Here is a 21,097-nt window from a genome sequence, read left to right as displayed (position 1 = left end):
TCTTGGTCCTGGTATGCTTTCTATGGTGAAAGATCGAGTGTAAGGCATGCATAAATCCAGACAGGTGTGTGTGGATGAGTGTAGCGAAAAGCTGAAGGGGGTAGTGTGTATGGGTTCTATAAGGAATGTATTGAGTTCAGGGGATACTTGGGTGGAATTGCTAAAATGTAAAGATTCAGTTCGGAATTATCTGAGGTACTTAAGCAGTCGATTTTGTTGACTGGCTTCATGACGGTAATTCAGTTGCTATTGTTGGGGACATGTGGATTTTCAGAAGCAGATTTACAGGCCAGGAGGCAGGTTTTTAAGGATCATTTAGCCAATGCTGATTTTAAAGAATATGTTGAGGGTGTGGAAGATGTTCTGGCCGAGTTTGCGGACACAGTCGCACTTAAAGAGGATAAGTTAAGGTTAACAGATGTGTTAGAACACGAGGTTCCTTTAGAGGATAAGACTAAGCCTATTTTTGTCCCTTCATATAGGATTCCTTTTAAAATTAGAGAACAGGTAGAGCAAGAGGTTAATAAGTGGGAGGAGGAAGGCACTGTTAGGTCTGGTTCCTCACCTTTTCATTTTCCTTTGTTAGTGGTGGCTAAGAAGGATGGTTCAGTCTGAGTTTGTGAGGACTTTAGGAAGCTGAATGAGAAAACCACTCCTGATCATTACCCTGTGGCATGTTTGCCAGATTTACTGGTTGAGATTGGGGGCAAGAATATTTATTCTTCAACTGATCTGATGCAAGGGTACTTGCAAGTACCGTTTAAAGAGAGTCAACAGTACACATCTTTCTATTTGCCAAAGGGGCATTATGAGTTCACACATATGCCATTTGGTTTATCACGTGGTCTTATGACATTTACTTGGCTAATGAATACAGTTTTGCATGGCTTGTTAGGAAAATCCATGTTTATCTACGTGGATGCCACATTAGTTGCTACTGATTCTGTAGAGGAATATTTAGAGGTTCTTAGGAGGCTTACGTTAGCGGGTTTGAAGATAAAATTAGCCAAGTGTAATTTTCTGAAGAAGCAGATAGTATATTTGGGTCAAGTCATTTCTAAGGAGGGTGTTAAAGTGAACAAGGATAAAGTTTGGGCAATTGCAGGTTTTTCTACTCCCAAGAACAAGAAACAGATCTGGTCTTTCTTGGGCATGGCTGGATTTTTTCGTAGGTTTGTGAAAATATTTTTTACTTTAGTGTCTCCTTTAACAGATGTCCTGAGGGATGATGTGCAGTTTGTATAGGGTGATGGACAGCAATCAGCATTTCAGAATATTAAGGGTGCCTTAGTTAATCCCCAAGGGTTGAAATTTCCTGACTTTGAACGTCCTTTCATGTTGGTGACAGATGCCAGTCATGATGGTATAGGGGCCTGCCTTCGCCAGAAGTTCGATGAAAGACTCCATCTGATTGCATTTTACAGTGGGAAGATTAAGACATGGGGTGGGAATGAACGGCTATGGTCGGTAGTGGACAAAGAGGCCTTTGCCGTAGTGTCTAGTTTGGTTCATTTTAAGATGTTATTCATGGGAAATCAAGTATAGGTTCTTTCGGATCATAAGCCATTGTTGGATCTTTTCAATAAGCCGGATCTTTCCCCTAAGAGAGCTAGGTGGTATCTGACAATCAGGGACTTTAATGCCAAGCTTAGGTATACAGAGGGTAGACATAATGTTGTAGCGGACGCCCTTAGCAAAAGTTTTTCTGATGCAGATGGTACTCATGTATGTTATGTATCTGGAGATTGCATAGACTGGGATATTAGTTTAGTAGAATCTAAACTAGTTTAATAGAATCTAAACAAGATGAGAGTGAGATTTTGGCAGATGCAAAAGTGTTTCTTAGATGGGAATTAGTTAGGAAGTGTTATAAGTTGCCTTTGGCAGCTTGAATTAGAGGGTCATTTGTTAGTTAGGAAGATTAGATACAAACTGAGAAATAGTGAGGATAAGGGTGATATGACGCAAATAGTTGTTCCTAGGAGTTTAGTACCTATGGTTCTGGATACAGTTCACTGTAGGTCTGGCAGTCTGCATTTGGGTATTGAGAAGACGTACTAGAATATACGGGGACAATTCTTTTGGAAGAATATGCTCACGTCAATGGAAGATTTTGTGATAGGTTGTTCAAATTGTAATGCGTGTAAGCCATCGAGGGTCATTTCTTGTAAACTGGGTTCATTTCCTATTCCCAGTAGACCGTTTTCTAGGGTCCTTATGGACCTGTTATCCAATTTCTGCGAATCTACTATGGCCATAGGCACCTGTTGGTGGTTGTTGACGAATTAACTAGGTTTATAGAGATTTTTCCTTTGAAGCATAAAACAGCAGAGGTGGTAGCAGTCGCATTCTATAATGGATATATTTGTCGTTATGGGGTTCCTGAGGTGCTGATTACAGATAATGAGAGTGAATTTGTGAACAAGACGTTAGAGTGTCTTGCGAGTGTGATGGGCATTTGGAAAGTCACTATTATTCCCTATAGACCAGAAGCTAATGGGCTAAGTGATCGGGCAAATAGGAAGGTAATTGAAGCTCTCAGAATTACTGTAGTGGGCAATGATGTAAATTGGGATCGATATATTCCACAGGTGCAGCATAGCATCAATTGTATGGTTAGTGATACCACTGGAATGTCTCCAAATGAAGCACTATTTGGCTACCCAAAGCAGGGCATGTTTGATTTATTACCTATTCCATTGGGTGATGATACAGTGAAATCACTGGTCTCTACTGCTAAAGAGAGATATGTGCGTCTTGCTACGAATCTTGAAGTGAAAACTCAGGATATGGTTGACAGGAGCAATGCAAAGCCAGACAGAGTTAAAGTTGCCGTGGGAGATGGGGTTTTTGTGAAAATAAATGTTAGGAATCAGTTGAATTATAAACTAGGTCCTAAATTTGAGGGTCCTTTTCGGGTTGTAGAAGTAAAGAAGGGGATTAGATTTGTTGTTCATGATGAAAATATGGGAGTGTCTCGGTTGCCACATAAATCTAAAATTAAAAAGACTAGTTAATGGGAATATTATGGGTTAATTTCTGTGATGTACTGTTGTGTCTGACAATTTTTTCTTTTTTTTACTGAGGAGGACGTCGGTCCGTAGAGTTATACAAATCTTTAATTGCCTGAGTTCATTTTTTTTTGTATGTTGCAATACATAATCAAATTAGGTGCAAAATACCATACAGTTTTATAGATATACAGATTTTTTTTTTCTTGTTTTCAGATCTGGTAACTTATAGGTTTACTTAACCCTTCGCGCCTGTTGGCGTGAATGGCGTCGACTAAAATTGTCTCTTGAATGCAGTGGGCGTAGCAAACGTCGACTACAAAAAATTTCAACCTTTGGTCTTTATTTCGACCGAAATGGTCGAAAAACGCAATGTAGCTAAAACTCTTACATTCTAGTAATATTCAATCATGTACCTTCATTTTGCAACAAATTGGAAGTCTCTAGCACAATATTTCGATTTATGGTGAATTTTTTTTGAAAAAACTTTTTCTTACGCCAGCGTGGTAACTCGCGAAAATTTCAGAAATTCTTTCGTCATTTTGTCGTAATTTTTGCACTGTTCTATATTAGCCGTTACATAAAAGTTTATATGAAAATGTGCGCAATTTCATGTACAATACAACAGAAAATAACTCATGGTTGTAGCTTTATCAGTTTTGAAATATTTTCATATAAATCAAGATGTGCCAAGATTTCAACCTTCGTCAACTTCACGGCTCGGCGAAATGGTCAAAAACGCACTGTAAGCTAAAACTCTTACATTCTAGTAATATTCAGTCATTTACCTTCATTTTGCAACCAATTGAAGTCTCTAGCACAATATCTCGATTTATGGTGAATTTTGAAAAACACTTTTCCTTACGTCGCGCCAGAAATTCTTCGATCACGTTGTCGTAATGTTTTGCACTATTTTTATATTAGTCATTACATAAAGTTTTATATATGGAAATGTGCGCAATTTCATGTACAATACAACAGAAAATAACTCATGGTTGTAGCTTTTGTCAGTTTTGAAATATTTTCATATAAATCATGATAACTGCCAAAATTTCAAGCTTAGGTCCTTTAACTCGACCAAAATGGTCACAAAAACGCAATTATAAGCTAAAACTCTTACATTCTAGTAATATTCAATCATGTACCTTCATTTTGCAACAAACTGGAAGTCTCTAGCACAATATTTCGATTTATGGTGAATTGAAAAAAAAAAAAAAAATTTCCCTGCGTCTGCGTATGTAACTTGAACATCTCAGAAATTCTTTTCGTCATGTTGTCGTAATGTTTGCATCAAGTTTTACATTAGTCGTTACATAAACTTTTTATATATTAAAATGTGTACCAATTTCATGTAGAATACAACAGAAATTAGCTCATGGTTGTAGCTTTTATCAGTTTTGAAATATTTTCACATAAATCACGATAACGCCAAAATTTCAACCTTCAGTCAACTTTTTTTAACTCGACCGAAATGGTAAAAAACGCAATTATAAGCTAAAACTCTTACATTCTAGTAATATTCAATCATTTACCTTCATTTGCAATAAATTGGAAGTCTCTCTAACAATATTTCGATTTATGGTGAATTTTTGAAAAAAAAACATTTTCCTAAAATCTCCTGCGTAACTCGGCGAACATCTCAGAAATTCTTTCGTCTCTAGTTGTATCGCATAATATTTGCACCATTTTATATTAGTCGTTATATAAAGTTTTATATATGAAAATGTCGATTTAATTACTTATACAACAAAAATAACTCATGGTTGTAGCTTTATCAGTTTTGAAATATTTTCATATAAATCACAATACATAGAAAAATTTGACTCTCGGTCAACTTAACGCCACTGAAATGGTCGAAAACTGCAATTGTAAGCTAAAAACACTTACAGTCTAGTAATATTCAATCAATAAACTTCATTTTTCAACAAGCGGGAAGTCTCTAGCACAATATTTAGATTTATGGTGAATTTTGACAAAAACTTTTTTACGTCCAGCAGCGTTATTTAATTCATCATCATTTGTGATAATATTTTCTGTGTGTTGCTTGATCGTTTTAAAATTTGTTACATACCAAAATCATCGCAATTTAGTGTACAATACAAATAAAAAAATTAAGTCATTAGCTTTAAACGTTTGCTTACAGCGCGATTTGTACACAATTTATACTGAGTTTTTTTCGCTGTCATATATTACAATATTTATATATGATAATGATATTTTTTCATTTCTGATGGTTGCATACTAAACTTCAGGCAATGACAAAAAAATGAGCCAAAAATGAACTCTTAAATCTTAAAAACTAAGCGTATGTGATTTTTTGAAAAAACTTTTTCCGCCAGCGCTAACTCACCGAACCCGGCATACGGAGACGCTTTTTGTAATAGGGTTTGGCGTTAAAGGGTTAATGCTACAGCTGTTGGGGTTCAGGATATGATTAAGACGACTTTAACATGGCCTCCAAATTTAGGTTCTGCAACTTCTCAGGTCTCTTCTAGAAGGAGTAGGAAGGCTGCGCCATTGTTAATTGGAGCCGTTATGTCAACTGCTAATTTGGTGAGAACTGAACAGGTATCGGCAGAATTAGCTAACCAGGGTAAAACTTTGATGATTTTACAATAGTAATGAGAAATTACAAGAGGGTTTTGAGACATTAAGGACATCTTTAAATGGGTTATTGGTCACAGCTGATAGGGTGGGGGGAGACTTAGATGTTATGATAGCTTTGTCTTCTTATCAAACTATCTTGTTGAATATTGAGAAAGAAGCAGAATCTGTATTATCAGAAATTCAAATACAGGTTAAGGCGGTGTGGTGCCACTTCCAAAGGAAATTTGGAGATATTTTATCTCTCGGTCTTTAGAATCGACTTTAATGAATGCCCAGCATACCCAATGGTTCTCAGGTAATTTTTACTGTGGAGAATCTGTATCAGTATTATGGTATTTTAAAAGGAAAATTTGATAGGGGTGGCTAGGCATTCCAGTTAGTAAATTTGAAATTGTTTCATAGTTATATCATACAGCTTTCATTCCTATGGTTTTAATGTCAGCAACAGGCGATAGTGAGTGAGACGATGTACCTGGGGGACCAGTTTCAACCGCTGTTAACTATAAGTCAGATGTGTTTGTCTGCGATAGATATATTTGCGATGCAGCACCTTTACGCCTATTAATGCTGGACTATTAGGATGTGAGATGATGTTATACAAACCAGATTCTTTGGACTGACTTTAACATTCCAACATGAGTACAAGATGGCCTCTTTAAGACTCACGCGGTGTTCTGGGGCTGGGTAAAGTTCCATCCAATGCCATAATTCATCTGATACATTTTTCACGAGGATCCCATATTTGATAAGTGTAGACTGGTCATGCCAGGTTTCAAGTTCTGGGGCAAATATATCTTCATGCATCTTCAACTCTACTACTGTATCTTCATGTGGCATCTTCATGGGGGGGAACATCAAAGGCTATTTCAGTGCCACCTTTAGGGAGTGATCGCCACAATTCCACCACTTTCAATGCTGGAAGATGAACCTTTCCTCATGCAGAATCAGTACCTCCTCATTGCTATTTTATTGGTGATTGGGGCCTTTGCTAACATACTCTTCGCAAAGTGGGGTATTTACTGTGCACAAAAATATTGTGTGAGTAAACCTCACCTGAAGATCAGCCTGCCAGGGGGCGTGGCTGTCCATCTGCACAAATCTGAAATTAAGCAATTTGTTATTTCCCCAGTGCTGGGGGCAGCATTTCTTTCGGTGGCCGAGCATCTGAAAACCTTATAGGTCACAAGTATGTCATGAATTACAATAAAGAGTAGATGTTTAATTAACAAGTGTGGAGGAAAACTTTCTAAAAATCCTTGAGAGGATGTTTAGCTGTTACCTGACGCATTTCCTAATTAAGTAAAACTGTTATGTCAGGTATTCTCAAGACATGGGAACTTGTCACATGACTTTGTGAGTGTGTTCGCCTGATATGTCCCAGTTCCGGTGTAAATGTGTGTATGTGCATTTCTTTTGGGTGGAGTCCCAGGGTGTGAAGGGATTAGTTATGGGAAAAATGATCACTCAAGGACCAACACTGAACACTATTAAAAGTCTTCAGTGAAGAGTCTGTGGTTCAAGATTTATCGATTAAGCCTGTGAACATTGCTGTTTGGAGGTAGGAACCACGTTTAATTTCCCAAAGTGTAGATTGCTTTTTTTCATTTATACAGTATCTTTTTTTTTTTAGGCATTTATTGTATTGTGTGTACTTTATATGTAACATGGGAGGAATTCCTATATCTTTATTTTTATGCATTTTGGTAATAAGGGATTTGACTTCAGATGTTTCGCTGATAAAGAGGTTGAAGATGTACTCATTGGGAATTTACTGGACTTTGACTTATTTGGACCTATTGCGAGTTACAGTGTAAAGACATTAATTAGTTAAAATATGATAGACTAATATGATAGGTCTTTTGGGAACTTTAATACAGTATTCCATTTTATTTCGTCTCTTGTTTCTTGCAATATAGTTATGTTAGACTCTGTCAAATAAATTATTTTGGGTAAAGCTTGTTTCACTGTAGACCTGAGAGAGAGAGAGAGAGAGAGAGAGAGAGAGAGAGAGAGAGAGAGAGAGAGAGAGAGAGAGAGAGTGAGTAGGTACAGATATGCACTACCAGTAGCCTTTTGATGTGGTCACTATCAATGCTACCAATAGATGGGACGTCTCGACTTTGTAGTAACAGGTAAGCAATGAAATTTCCGCTCGACTGGGAAACACACACACACATATATATATACATATATACAGTCAACACCCCGTATTCGCAGGGGATGCGTACCGCACACCCTCGTGAATAGCTAAAATCTGCAAATACTTAAAACCCCTCTAAAAACACTTAGAACTGCCTATTTTGATAGTTTGAACACAAAAAACCCCCTAAAAATGCTTATACCTGAGTATTTCAGTAGTTTTAATCATAAAAAGTACATTTAGTCATGAAAATTATAAGAAAATACAATAATTAGTGAAGATTTCTCAGTGAAAAATACCGCAAATGGGCGAATTTTCCGCGAATAATGGGTATAAACGTTCCACAGAGAAATCCGCGAATACGGGGGTTTACTATATATATATATATATACACATACAGAGAGAGAGAGAGAGAGAGAGAGAGAGAGAGAGAAATTATCTACTGTACAGTTAAAGACATACAGAAAAACAGTAATACATAGGCTGTGCTAACTATGAACGTGAGAGAGAGAGAAAGAGAAAAATAACAGTTGTCCTTACTTAAGAGAGTGAAATTTTTTATGAATTATTACGGACACAGAGAGAGAGAGAGAGAGAGAGAGAGAGAGAGAGAGAGAGAGAGAGAGAAGAGAGAGAGAGAGAGAAACCTTTGACCCTCTAATCAGCAACACTCTGCCTTCTTGTCATATTAATTCGACATGTCTGACAGCTTTGTCTTCGAGCTTCAAACAAAAGATGTGGGAAAGGCATTTGTTTGTTTGAAATACGTATCACATACGAATTTTGTAATTACAGTTATATTATTATTATTATTACTATTATTATTATTACTATCAACTATTATTATTATTACTATTACTATTATTACTATCAATGTTTGAAAATTAGTACTTATTATTAGGTAAAATATTTATTATACAAAACAAATAACCATATACATGTACCATAAAAATTCTCTCATCTCAGTAAGAGAGAGAGAGAGAGAGAGAGAGAGAGAGAGAGAGAGAGAGAGAGAGAGAGAAATTATTACTTTAATTATTTAATGTTATTTAATTTACACATAAAAGCTTGAAAACTTATAACATAAAAAATTAAATATAAACACTATTGCGGGGTTTCTCAGTATTCGCAAATGTTCGCATGTCTGTGAAAAACTTGTGTATGACAATTATTTAGGTTCCAATACAAAATTTACATGTCTGTGAATTCGTGCAACTCGAATCACGCAAGTTCAGGGTATTTCTGTAGTTTTAAAGTCTGGTCATGTGGAAGATTGGACAATTAGTTAGTAAAAAATGTTTTTATAAGTATTATGATAACATCAGACAAGATGACCTAGAAAAAATCATAAAGATGACATGAAAGAGGCAGAGGAAATGAGGGGCCATGATATCCAGGAAGTGCAGGTGTGTGACAAAGATAAAACATGACTGGCACAGTGTGCAAGAAACTTTTGACGTGCTGCTAGTAACTGACGTGTAGGTGTAAGAAACACTTTTTGCTGTGGAAGTTTTCTACACCAGGGGTCCACCCCCAATTAACCAGTTAAAAGGACAGCAAGAATTTATTACTGAATGTTGACTCATTTTTTCTCTGGAGCCACCACCTACTAGGGAAACGTTAATGTGAAAAAAAAAACAAATGTTTAATGACCAATGAGTTAACATTCTCAATTTTCATAAGAATGGCTCAAAGGGTTTGTTCTTGAAAAAAAAAAAAAAAAAAAAAAATTAACTGTAAAGTATTTAGTAAATTACAATTTTTAAAATTTAAAAACTATGTAGTGAAAATGTTGAAGATTCTGACAAGCTAGAGGATCTATCAATTCTATTTTTGCTCGGTTCCATCTCTTTTCCAGCATATTCCCATATACTGTACTGTAACACAACTGAATTTGCACTTTAATGAAAATGATCAGTGTTTATCCTCAAAAGCCATTCAAGACAAAACAAGAACATTAATCTGTTGTCAAATAAACAGGCTACTTACGTCCTTCTGTAAGAGTGTTTCTATGTGGGCCGAAGAACCAAAATTGTATTTCCAGAACATTGTTTCACCTAGAAAATAAGAAAAATATTTTATTTAACATATGTCATAAAATTAATGCTACAATACAGTTTACACAAACTTAAATAAAATTTGCTTCTGAAACAAGGTATTACCAGGAGAAGCAGCAAGGTACATTCTATTCAGTAAAGCCTGCATGATTTAAACTGTTTTAAAATAAAGCTTATGAAGGTTAAATTTAAAAAACCTAAAAAATACTAGTTGAAGTTATGGGAGTGGCATCCCCTTTCCATAAAACAACACTTAAAAGTTCAAGACATCTTAGGAATCTAGGTGAGCAACCACAGATTAAACTGGGGCCAAAGCAGTGAACAGAGTAAAATAAAACCACAATTTTTGAAAATTGTATTTTTTCTAACTATACAAACCTGAGGTCCTTTACAATAAGGAATTACTTATGGCAAAGCTGGACACGGCTGTTAAACTCTTGAACAAGGTGGTTGGGCAGTAACTACCGTCAGGTAGGCAGGAATCCCCGACTGCCCGGATGTAAACATTCCAGTTTGCCTTTCAGTCCAGGTTCAGATTGAGGGGTGGCATGAGACAGGCATAATATGTAATGTAAAGGACCTCAGGTTTGTATAGTTAGGAAAAATACAATTTACTTTCAAAAATTGTGATTTGTTCCAACATGTTATACAAACCATTGGTCCTTTACATTAGGAAGACTCACTGGTTGGAGGGAGGAATCTGAGTGAGTCTCTTGAACTGACTGGAGTTCTGCACACCTGGGCTGCTCCTCCTGGTCGAAAGAGCGAGGAAGAGTACCAAGCCTCTGACATATTGATCAGAGTGTATGAACTGCAAGATCAAATGTCAGATACTACACCTTTTCGAATGAGTGAGGAAAAGTAAGTCCTACAAAATAGGCTGGGAAGAATCTATAGTTAGGGGCAATAAGGAAAACCTATGATAAGGTTTCCCTTATTGCCAGTCTCTCTTTCCTCCCCTTGCTAGAGGAAGGAGTGGAATTGCTTCTATGATTCTACAAGAAAATAAAACGGGTGCTCGATGTGTGGTCTTACTGCATCAGCGCCAGATCCAGCAACTATTGGTTAGAGTCCTATTCTCATCCCAAAGGAGGAGAAGCAGGAGGACGGGGAAGGAGGAGGAAGAGAGGCCAGTCACTCTTGGTATCCTTCTCACTTCCAGAACCAACACCTTAGGCGAGATGCTACTAGTCCTCTTGAAGGAGCTGGGTAAGAAAACACAACTTGTTGAGCAGCCATCACAGGGCCAAAGAAAAAAGGTTCCAAGGGCCTGTGGGCAAGACCACAGGAAAACAAGAGTGTGGTCTCACATCTTGCTTCCAGACTGACAGAAACTTCCGGAATGCGAGGAATGGACCAAGCCATTGACTTTGTGAGCTCTCGGGTGGAAAGTAACAGTATCGTCGTTGCCAGCTGCCGAGTACCTCCTTCGATCGCTTCACGAAGTCTGGAGAAAGATGTGTCCTTAGACACTTCTTCTTTGGGAGAGAGAGAGAGTACTAGTGAATAGGTCGACGACATCCAGGTTAGGAATGTTGAGCCTTTTCAGAAAGCACCATAGCTCCCTAATAGGACAAGGTAACAAATGATCTGGATCATCGACACAAAGTCCAAGGAGGAGGGGAACAAGAAGGACTCGAACCCGACAATAGATGCCGATGGATTCAGAGTCCACCTACGACATCCGAGAAAGATTCGAGGTATTGATCCCCATCCCTGTTCTCCCATCTTCTACGCCAAGGCTGGAACAAGATGAGAGATGGTCCTAAGAGGGCACATCTCTATCCGATGACTCTCATAAGGGCACATGCAGAGCACGGGACAGGAACCCTAAACGAGAGTCGTATGCCACCCTGGGAACAGTTCCCTGGGACGGCACAACTGAAGAAGCTTCTTGTCTGTAGCTAAGTTTCAACTGAGGAGAAGAAGGCTACTTCAGATAGAAGACTAGGTCGCAAGGGCCTACGTTCTTCACAAATGAAAGGGAGAGAAGCAACCCTCGGCAGAGAAGACGAGGAAGTCCAGATGTGAAGAGCAACTCTGACCTGAGAAGAAGTTCCGTCAGCGACACCCAACAGCAAAGACGGATCCAGTCCCTGGGACAGTGTTGCAGAGGAATTCAAGAGGTATCCAGCTATATCCATTGCCACTTGGCAAGAAAGCCTGTGCTTGCAAGGAAAGCTGGAAGGTCTCTCAGTCCTGAAAACACAGGGATGTACTGCCTGAAGAACTGCTTCTTGTGTAGCTGCTATGGGAAGTTGGGTCTAGCAGAACTCTTCTTGGTGCCTCGGCTATCAGGTCAGGCGAAAGGCGAAGTCTTTCAGCATTTGTCTGTAACTCGGGGTGAGCAATGCTTGCGAACCCCTAGCGAAACAGACAAATACGGAGGGAAAAACATAGATATCGATTTTTTCCCAAAAAGACAGCAGGCCTCACCCTAGCAGCCACTGGGTCTGGTACAGAGAAGCAAGAAAAACTACCAACTTGTTGTGTAGGGAAGCAACAGAAAGATGGTAGGGGGTTTCTCAGTCGAGCACTCTTTGTGAATCTTCGTGAAGAAAAGAGTGAGCAGCACATTCCGTCCCGATCACTCAAACCCGAGGCCAAACTCGCCTACCAATACATCCCCATCAGGAACGCATCTGGCTATTGAGCTGTCGAGTGTGCTACAGAACAATCAAGTACCTGCAAATGTCGACAGATGAAACAGAAGGCAAAAACCATTCCCTCTTGTTTGTCAACAAATGCCACTACAGTGGTTTTGTTGTTCAACGAAACCAGTGAGTGTAGAAAACTCATTTTGAATTCTTGGAAGGCCAAAAGGCTGCCTTGGGGCTAGGATGGTGATGAGAAGGTACTAATTGTCTCGGTCCCACACCTTCAAGACAAGGTCTTACCAGTGTGCGCCTACTCCTCAATCGGTGAATCTGTAAGTAGACACACGATGTGGGGGGAATATGCAAGCACATTCGAAGGTTCCTTCAATCAAGCATTAGCCTTCTTTCCTCATACTTCGAAGAGGAAAGAAGGATGGAGGAATGGAAGCAGACCTCCATTCTCCACCATGGGGAAGCTTCTGCAAGATGGCAGGATACCGAGACAATTATCTCTGGCCGGGGTGGCATTTCCCAAACTGGGAGCACGGGAGAGGAAGTAGGATGGAAGTTTGATGAAAAGAATTGCCGAGACCTAAGGAAAATACATACTTCTCCTGAACGAATCCATTCCCAGGTCTCGGCAATGACGCTGCCAGTTCCAGAGACTTGATAAGTATCATTTCATCCAGGCATCAGCAGGAGAAATTCCCGGTCAATACTTCTTTCTCTCTTCCCTTCCGCCCTCCTTCCTTATGGAAAAGAGGGTGGAAAGAGACACAATTATGTGCACTTTCCTAGAAGGGAACAAGAGGGCTCTGTGTTCCGCAATCTTCTCCGAAACCTAGGACTTCTTAGGAGTTGAGGGGGGCTGGCTTGAATTCAAGGTCGAGCCAAGATGACTAAGGCCCCAAGGTCTTGGCCACTGTCCAAAGGACAAGGCAGTGCCCTGGTACGAACCTTGATTACCAAGGTATCTGGTAAATCTCTGAAAGAGAAAAGTAGAACCAAGTAAAGGTTCATTCCTAAGGATCGAGCCAACTCGAGACCTACGAAACCGGAGATCCGAACTGGGACAAAGTCCTTCTTAGCACCAGAATTGCCCACAGAACTGCAGTCGGCAAGACCCTTCGAGGCAAGACGAATTCGTATTCTGTCGAGGCAGGGGAGAAGCTTGGTGTCTCGACCTGAATGAACTCCTAGTCCGAAGAAAAGAATTCATCTGGACAAGAATGCTCTTGGAAGCCAGGACCGCGGCCATCCCTGACAATCTCGGCCCCTCAGGAAGTGCAAGGGTTACGAGTGATGAAGATTATTCACTGGGAGAGCTGCGCTCCTGTCCTGGGGATCTCGTGCCAACAAATTCAGGCCAAGTTCTCCCAAAAAAAAAAAAAAAAAAAAAAGAGAGAGAGAGAGAGAGCGCAACTTGAAGAGGAAGACACTTGCTATTCCTGAAGAGTGAAACTCCTGTACCTCTCCCCATGGAGAGAGACCTTGACAGATCCCATGAAACCCGACTCGGCTACCTGGTTGTACTACGAGGGAATCGGGGGACTGACACCCAAAGCACGCCAGGCAGCCGAACTCTCTGTCCGTCTTGCGCCTCTCGGAACAACCGAGAGGGAAAGAGAATAGGTCAGGAGAAAGAGTACGCCTACCTGTCCTGCCAGTAAGACCAGCAAGAGAGGCGGGCCATGAACGATAATCAACCGAAGGATATTACTGCCACACAAGGGAAAAAGAGTGCTTGTGCCACGGCAAAGCACTTTCCTGGGAAAAGCAGAAAGCTCACTCGATCAGAGTCGACAACCTGATTCGGAAAAACCAAGTGGGGCCGAGCTGAGACACACCGAAACTAGCTGACCACACGAACATGATCTGACTGGGTGGTATGTGGTGGACTGGGAGGCAGGCGGGGCGAGCTAAGCAGAACCGAGCCAGTCTCGCAAGCGCAACCAGGGGCTGGGCGGGGCGGGCAAGCCGAGGCAATCGCTCAAACACAACTGGCACTAGACAGGGAGGAACTTGTCTGACGTGAACTAGTGCTACTGTAGTTTCCCAAACTCTAAACTCCTTCGAGGCTGTGGCCCTTCAAGAAAAAAGTTCAAAGGGGAATTCTGTGTCTGCTATCCTACATGTTCGAACCCTAAGGTTCAAGACACAAGGATGAAACCCGGCCAAGCAACCGAAGCAGCTGGTGGGCAGTATTGAGACACCCGGTGTCTCAGCAACACCTGGCGTCTTGGCACCCAGACACCTGGGTGTCTTGGCACTTTCTCCCGTCCTGTGCCTCTCGTCAGGAGAGCGTTCGTGATTCACAGAATTCGAGCAACCCACGAGACTCAAAAATTGGGAGCGGCCGCTTTCGGTTTCCTAAGAAATCGAAAAGAGCAACGCACGGAACCAGCCTTAGACGCCGACTTCCAAGACTGGCAACGAGGGCATGGCCTCGAGAGGCCGCGCTTTCGTGGCCCCCAAAACTCCACACCCCACAGGAGAAACTTTTCTCCCGGAAGAGACTCAGTCCCTTATAAGTCCCACTGGACTCCCGAAGGGAATCTCTTCCCTGCTTCTTCTGGTGTTCAAACCGACAGGATCAAGACCCCAGACTGGGAACCCGACCGAGCACTGGTAAGCACTTGTGATGCTGGCAGGAAGAGCTGAGACACATGGGTGCCTCAGCCCTTTTTCTTGCACTGCTCCCGAACTGGGCCAGAGAGAGAACTCTCCAAACCAGATCGGGATACTCGATATTCCACAGAATCTCGAGCACTCAGAGCGGCTCGCGAACAAGCACCTGAAGCAGCACCCGTCTTAGAGGCAGAACCTCTAGGACTGGGAATGGGATCGCAAACCGAGGTCCGCACGCCTGCGGCTCCCGAAGCACAAAATCCAGGGATATGCGAATCGGTTTCCTAACCCGAAGGTCTGGAAGAGCCAACGAGAGATCCACTGCCTCCTCGGAAGGAGGCAGTCCCTAGACGTCCAAGGGCATTGATCAAGGGTAAAGAAGCAGCCTTCCTCTCCTTCGGCCATCGGAGGTCTGTCTGGATTCCGGGACCCCCTTGGACCTTGGGAGAGGAAGGGAAGAGGCAGCAGAAGACGAAATTGAAGATAAGTTGAAGAACTAGGTGGCTACTTTCACAGGAAAGCTTCCTTCACCTTCACTCTGACATCTTCTACAGGCTGGTGGACACAAAACATTGTTACCTCCAGGGCAGCTAGGCAGGAACACAACGGAAGCAGCACCATCACCAGGAGCACGCCCACCAGAAGCAACAGGCACGGACATCACTTCAGGGTGACTTCCTTCATCTTCACTCCAACAACTTCTGCTGAGTGCAGGAGCCATGGAAACGGTTCGCTGAAGGCAGGAAATGGTTGACAGCATCGGCCAGGAACGTTACATGAAAGTCACCAGCAGTGACAGGAATGATCAGGGCTGCTGCGGCAGGAGACCAGGAAGAGCCGCCCAGAGACTGTCATCAAGTTAACAGGAGCATAACACGAAATAGCAGGAGCAGATGGGCCACAGATACGCCAGAGGCAGTGCCACGGCATACATGAAGGCCAGCAATGACAGCGATCGATCCACATCAGCAGGAATAGAGTCTGAACAATCCTGACGTGGAACTGTCATTCCAACCAGGTACTGTGGTCTGTCCCGAAGCAACAATGAATGAACATCGGGACTCCATCATGCAAGATATCCCCGAGATATCCAGCCAACTACTGCTATGTCTGCGATGCTCACTGTTAACCTGAAAGAAAAAGCAAAGATGATTAGTAGAGGGAGACTCGTCTTGCTACGAGGATACTGCCCTGCGCAGCAAGAGGAGGCCCCTAGAAGAGGTCGCCCAACTGCCCGTGGCCCCCCTGCCCCTCCTCATGGTCTTCACCCGATGAGCGAGCGAAGAGGGCAAAGGAGAGAGATCTCTACCGAAGGAGATAAAGAAGAATCTACAGGGAGGGAGAAGGAAGGAGGGAAGGCCACCAAGGGCGCAACCTCCCCCCAACTGCAACTCTAAGTGCAGGCGGCGAAAACAACACCCAGCACAAGTAGGAAGGAAGTAGTCTAGTCATGCCACTTGTACACGGAGGATGGGAGCCCAGAATGGGAAGCAAATTCTTATGTCCCGATCAATGTAGGGGAGCGAAGATATTACGTCCCAATCTAATATCTCCGAATGTACAGGGGAACGCCTTCAGTATCTAAATAAAGGACTACTGGAAGAGAAGCATTACCACTTAGTTACACTTCTCTAAATACGCCCTTGGCCGTCAAACCCAAGACACAGCACAGGGGAACAATGGCTGTCTTATGCAAGGTTATCACAAATTGTGGGTTTGTATTAATAAATATCAAACAAACATAATATATACACAAAAATACAGAAAGATCCCACCGGGATAATAAGAGTTTAACGACAGTCAGGCAAAAAGATCCGAAACCACATCTGCAAAGCATGACGGCCAAAAGCAAACTGGAATGTTTACATCTGGGCAGGCGGGTATTCCCGCCTACCTGGAGGTAGTTACTGCCTAACCACCTTGCTCAAGAGTTTAATGGCTGCTTCCAGCCTATGCTGAAAGTAATTCCTAATGTAAAGGACCGACAGTTTGTATATCGCGTTGGAACAAACTGTACTACTGCATTCACTTTCAACTTCCCGTGGAGGGTACAGAAAATTTTAAAAATGTTTTTTCTTATACCATGTGCATTTGCATATCTTCCTCTTTCCATTGATTTTTTCTAAATTGGAAAACCTTAAACTTGGCCTGGTCTAGGGGTATTCTTAATATATGTTTTAGCCATGCCTGCACAGGTTAAGTTTTCCTCAAGTGAGAGTACAGACATAGTTCACTCTGACTTTGGGCCCTACCAATCTCACATCCCTCTGCCAGATTGCAGAAGTTACTGTCTTTAGTTCCCTGTTCAATGTACTTCATCTATTGTCTGGATAGGAGACTGGATTTTCCCTTTTCACTGTGATCTGGGAAGTCAATCCATTTCCAGAGTAATTACTGTACATCTCAGGGGGAGCCTGTAACAAACAGATCCAGAGTAAATGGCCCCCAACTGACACCCCTGTGAACACTCACCAGAGCACCACTACATAAGTAGATTGCCTAAAGTGCTCTGATTGACAGACTGTCTGTTGCAGATGAAGCTGAGGTACCTCCAAGTCCCAATGGATGATTACTTGGAAATATGCATCCCTCAGATCTATCAACAGCATGAAGTCACCCTCCATCATGTAAGTCACACACAACATATGGAACAGAGTTTGATGAATGAAATCACTCAGATGGTGGAGATCAATGACTGTCTCTGATAGTCTTCTGTAAAAAGACTACAGAAAAAGCCCTGACAGTAGTCCTCATGATTTTGGGTTCTCTGGCAAATAATCTTGTCAATATCATCAATAATGGTGCTGCCAAGTTACGCTATTTAGTTGAATTTTTATGTCACCAGGTTTAATGTTGATATCAAAGTCCATCAAAAGCCTAAGGTAAGAAGCCTAACTCCACACCCCCTATGCTTCTGTACTGTGACCAAAGCCATAAATTACCTCAATAACATAAGGCCTGTACTGCTCTGTACAGAAGAACCACTGGCACTAAAAAGGAGAATAGATTTTCTGAAAAAAGTGTGACCAGATAATACTAACATTTCAAGCCGGAGTAAGGTGGGAAGATCGTAATAAATAAAGAACTGAGGGCAATGTGGTATCAAGAGGCTGGAAAAAAGACAGATCTCAAAAATGGAAATAAGATGGCTTAAATATGAGAAGAAAAGGGATGAACAACAGTTGCTTATGTAAAACAGTAAATTTGGAAACAGCAGGACAAAGACCATCAGGAAGGTCCAGGAAATCAAGAAAAAAGGGGATTGATGAAGATTTACACCTAATATGAGTTCAGAAACATAATGAACATAGAACAGTGGCTTACAGAATAGAGAAAACCTATTCTCTTTTCTTTAACGTGTATAAAAAAATCCCAGTAAAATTATCATTGCTAATTATTTCTCATTTAGTCCTACACTGGCCCATTTCTTTGATTTTACTATGTATAACCTTGAGCTGCACAGTCTAGAAGCCTAGACCTATAGCCTACAGGATGTTTTTTTTTAATTTACACTAACTTCCATGTGTATCATATTGAAAATGCTTGTGTTTCAGTGTAAGGGTGCAAGACAGTTCCTATCATGCTCAGTTAAAAAGTTACTTTGATAACTCTTCATAACTCTTCCTTAACCCTAGAATGCGATAAAATTGGGTAATAGTGCTGAACAATCACCCAATCAGAACCTGTTATATTTATTTGATGGAGCACATTAAAGCAACTAGGGCATTTATAAGTTGAATTTAAAAGTTTGTGCCTGGTCAAAAATTTAAGTTAACTCATGATCCCTGGTTATAAGAGTAATATCAACGAAAGTAAGGTTGCAACAGAGGCAGAGATCCATTATGATCCCAGGTGAAAATCATATGGATGAATTCTGAAAAAGGTCGACAAAGCAACCCAAATCCGAGGCCTGTGATTGTTTGGGCTGGATCAAGTTTAAACTGGAGCATATGATTGGTCAATTATATAAAAAAAAAAAAAACATGCATGTGCAGTAACCCAAACCAGGTTAGCACCTGTGCAAATACCAAAAGCATCATGCTGCTATGCACATCATCACACTACAGGTGTTGGGGGGATAATTTTACTTGAATGCAACTCAATATTAGAGTTTTTATGCTGTGCTCTTAAATCTCCTTAATATGCTCACTAAGAAAATCATACTTTATTGCAAGTTTACTGTTACTGAGATATTGACCATCTTTTATCCATACTTTGCCATTCTTTCCCAAGGGGCTGGCATTAAATATGTCACTCGTGGGAGTGGTCATGGTACTAGCCTAAGTAAATATTTGGGTAATTCTAAGTATTAGCCTGTTTTTACCTTTTCTACATTTTTTGGACTTCTGATACTGGCAGTGCATGTGTTTGTTGTCAGTCAAATGGAATGTCCCTTCACTGTCATTTAGTACTGGCTTGGGGGGCAGTAACCCTACATTAACAAGTTATTGCACTTGCCGGACGGGATATGAACCATTCCAAACAGACGTACCCGTGCTCTGTCTTGTGAAGATCGTGTATGGCAACCCCTTGTTGGGTGGACTTCAGGGGTTAATTACAGGTTAATTACATTTGACCCCCCAAAAATAACGTTAAATTGTAAATAAGCAACCAGAATACTATAAGAAACTGCCATTTCTCACTAAGTAGCCTACCCGCCGTGTATTTATTACTTGGATCTACCAAGATTTGCTAGGGTATTGGGAAAACCCCACCCATGTCAGGGCAGAGTACCCAAGGTCAAGGCTGAGTTAAGGGAAGGTTTGGTCATGATGTACCCCAACTATAACAAATCTTTTTGTATGTTTTAGGCACACTCCATTATTCTACGAAGGGCTGCACGGGCCACGGCGCCGAAAGTTGGCCTAAGGTTAGTAGGTATAGGAAAGGTTTGGTTAGGAAGCGTCTTAGATCGCTTTCATGCTGGCGGCGTATAACAATTACAAAAAGAAAAAGAAAAAAAGAAAATAAACCTACTACGATACCTCGCCCTACACCTGCCGTGAACAAAATCTACGGTAGGTAAGGGCACTGGCTACCTATCCTCCTACCCGTGGTTTCCACAAGACGTGTTAAACCACGATCCTTAAATCACTAACTGAACCGAAAAATTCTCGTCGCTATACTACAAGACTATGCTAAGATCATTAAGGAAATGATACGGTTTATGCGGCTTGACGAAATATACTGTAACTGGGTTCAGCCTACCTCGAAGTGTCACCGTAGGTCATAATCACTTGCCAAAGGCAGTTCCCAACACGATCAATTTACCTCTCCTTGCCAAATCAAACTGCAATTATTGATGGAACAATCGCAGGCATATTATGTCTCACACTTAAGTTCACTACCACGACACCCGGATGCACTGAATAAGGGAATTTATCTCAAAACAAACAGACTCTTCTGCAGAAATGCAAAATGGCGCAGCACAATAGGACGTCGTTCCAGTATTTGCTTGATTGTAATCAGGTACTGTTTATTCTGGGCTATACGCGATTCGTTTCATGATGCATTAATTTTCAAATGCTAAAACCATGATATCTATTTATTAATTTTTAAATTTTTTAATATATATTAATACTATTATTCAGTTTGTGCTGTTTTAGCTTCATATCTGCTCTTTTTGTGTCATTCTTAAATAGTCAGTATAATAAACGTATCGTTGAAACACTTGAATTTCTTGCTAGAACCTCGATTGTACCCGGACAAATCAAAAATTGACGTGATGTCATATTCCCTCCATAACAATTTACCCGTGATAATTTACGTTCTGACGATGGCATTAAATAATTTGACAGTGATTAAAATGTCCATTGTTTAAAAATTAGACCGAGAAACCTTAGCTTAAATATCGTTCCAATGGTAAAATGTTTTACTACATTCCCCCGGCCAAGTAACATTCAAAAGCAGAGTTCAAAAGTATGGGGTGACTTAGTGTTTAAAGTTAGAACCGCTGAACCATTGAACTGCTTAATTTTTGTGACCCTCAGGAAATAGTACACGCGTCAGATATCCAATTAAATGACAGTGCTGCCAACATCCTTTATTAATGCAACT

General features: G+C 41.0%; 1 protein-coding gene across 35 annotated transcripts in view; it reads right to left on the bottom strand.

Annotated features, from left to right (window-relative positions):
• fmt (phosphatase 6 regulatory subunit 1-like protein fmt) overlaps window positions 1–20,554 on the bottom strand; it is a 253,522-nt gene extending 232,968 nt beyond the window's left edge. For 28 of the 35 annotated variants that reach the window (XM_067081630.1, XM_067081689.1, XM_067081709.1 and 25 more), the window contains exons 1-2: window positions 20,249–20,514; window positions 9,748–9,815 (exon numbers count right to left, since the gene is read on the bottom strand). In XM_067081630.1, coding sequence (XP_066937731.1) covers window positions 9,748–9,807 — 60 coding nt within the window. In that variant the 5' untranslated portion in view covers window positions 9,808–9,815; window positions 20,249–20,514. Of the gene's footprint in view, window positions 1–9,747; window positions 9,816–20,091 lie in introns of all 35 variants that reach the window. The other 7 variants (XM_067081658.1, XM_067081718.1, XM_067081808.1 and 4 more) reach the window with 4 other exon arrangements.
• Between the last annotated feature and the right edge of the window lie 543 nt (window positions 20,555–21,097).

Source organism: Macrobrachium rosenbergii, chromosome 3 (assembly GCF_040412425.1).
Source record: "Macrobrachium rosenbergii isolate ZJJX-2024 chromosome 3, ASM4041242v1, whole genome shotgun sequence".
NCBI classification, from domain to species: Eukaryota; Metazoa; Arthropoda; class Malacostraca; order Decapoda; family Palaemonidae; genus Macrobrachium; species Macrobrachium rosenbergii.
The sequence above is the reverse complement of the archived record's forward strand: the minus strand, read 5'-3'. Positions and strand labels throughout refer to the sequence as shown.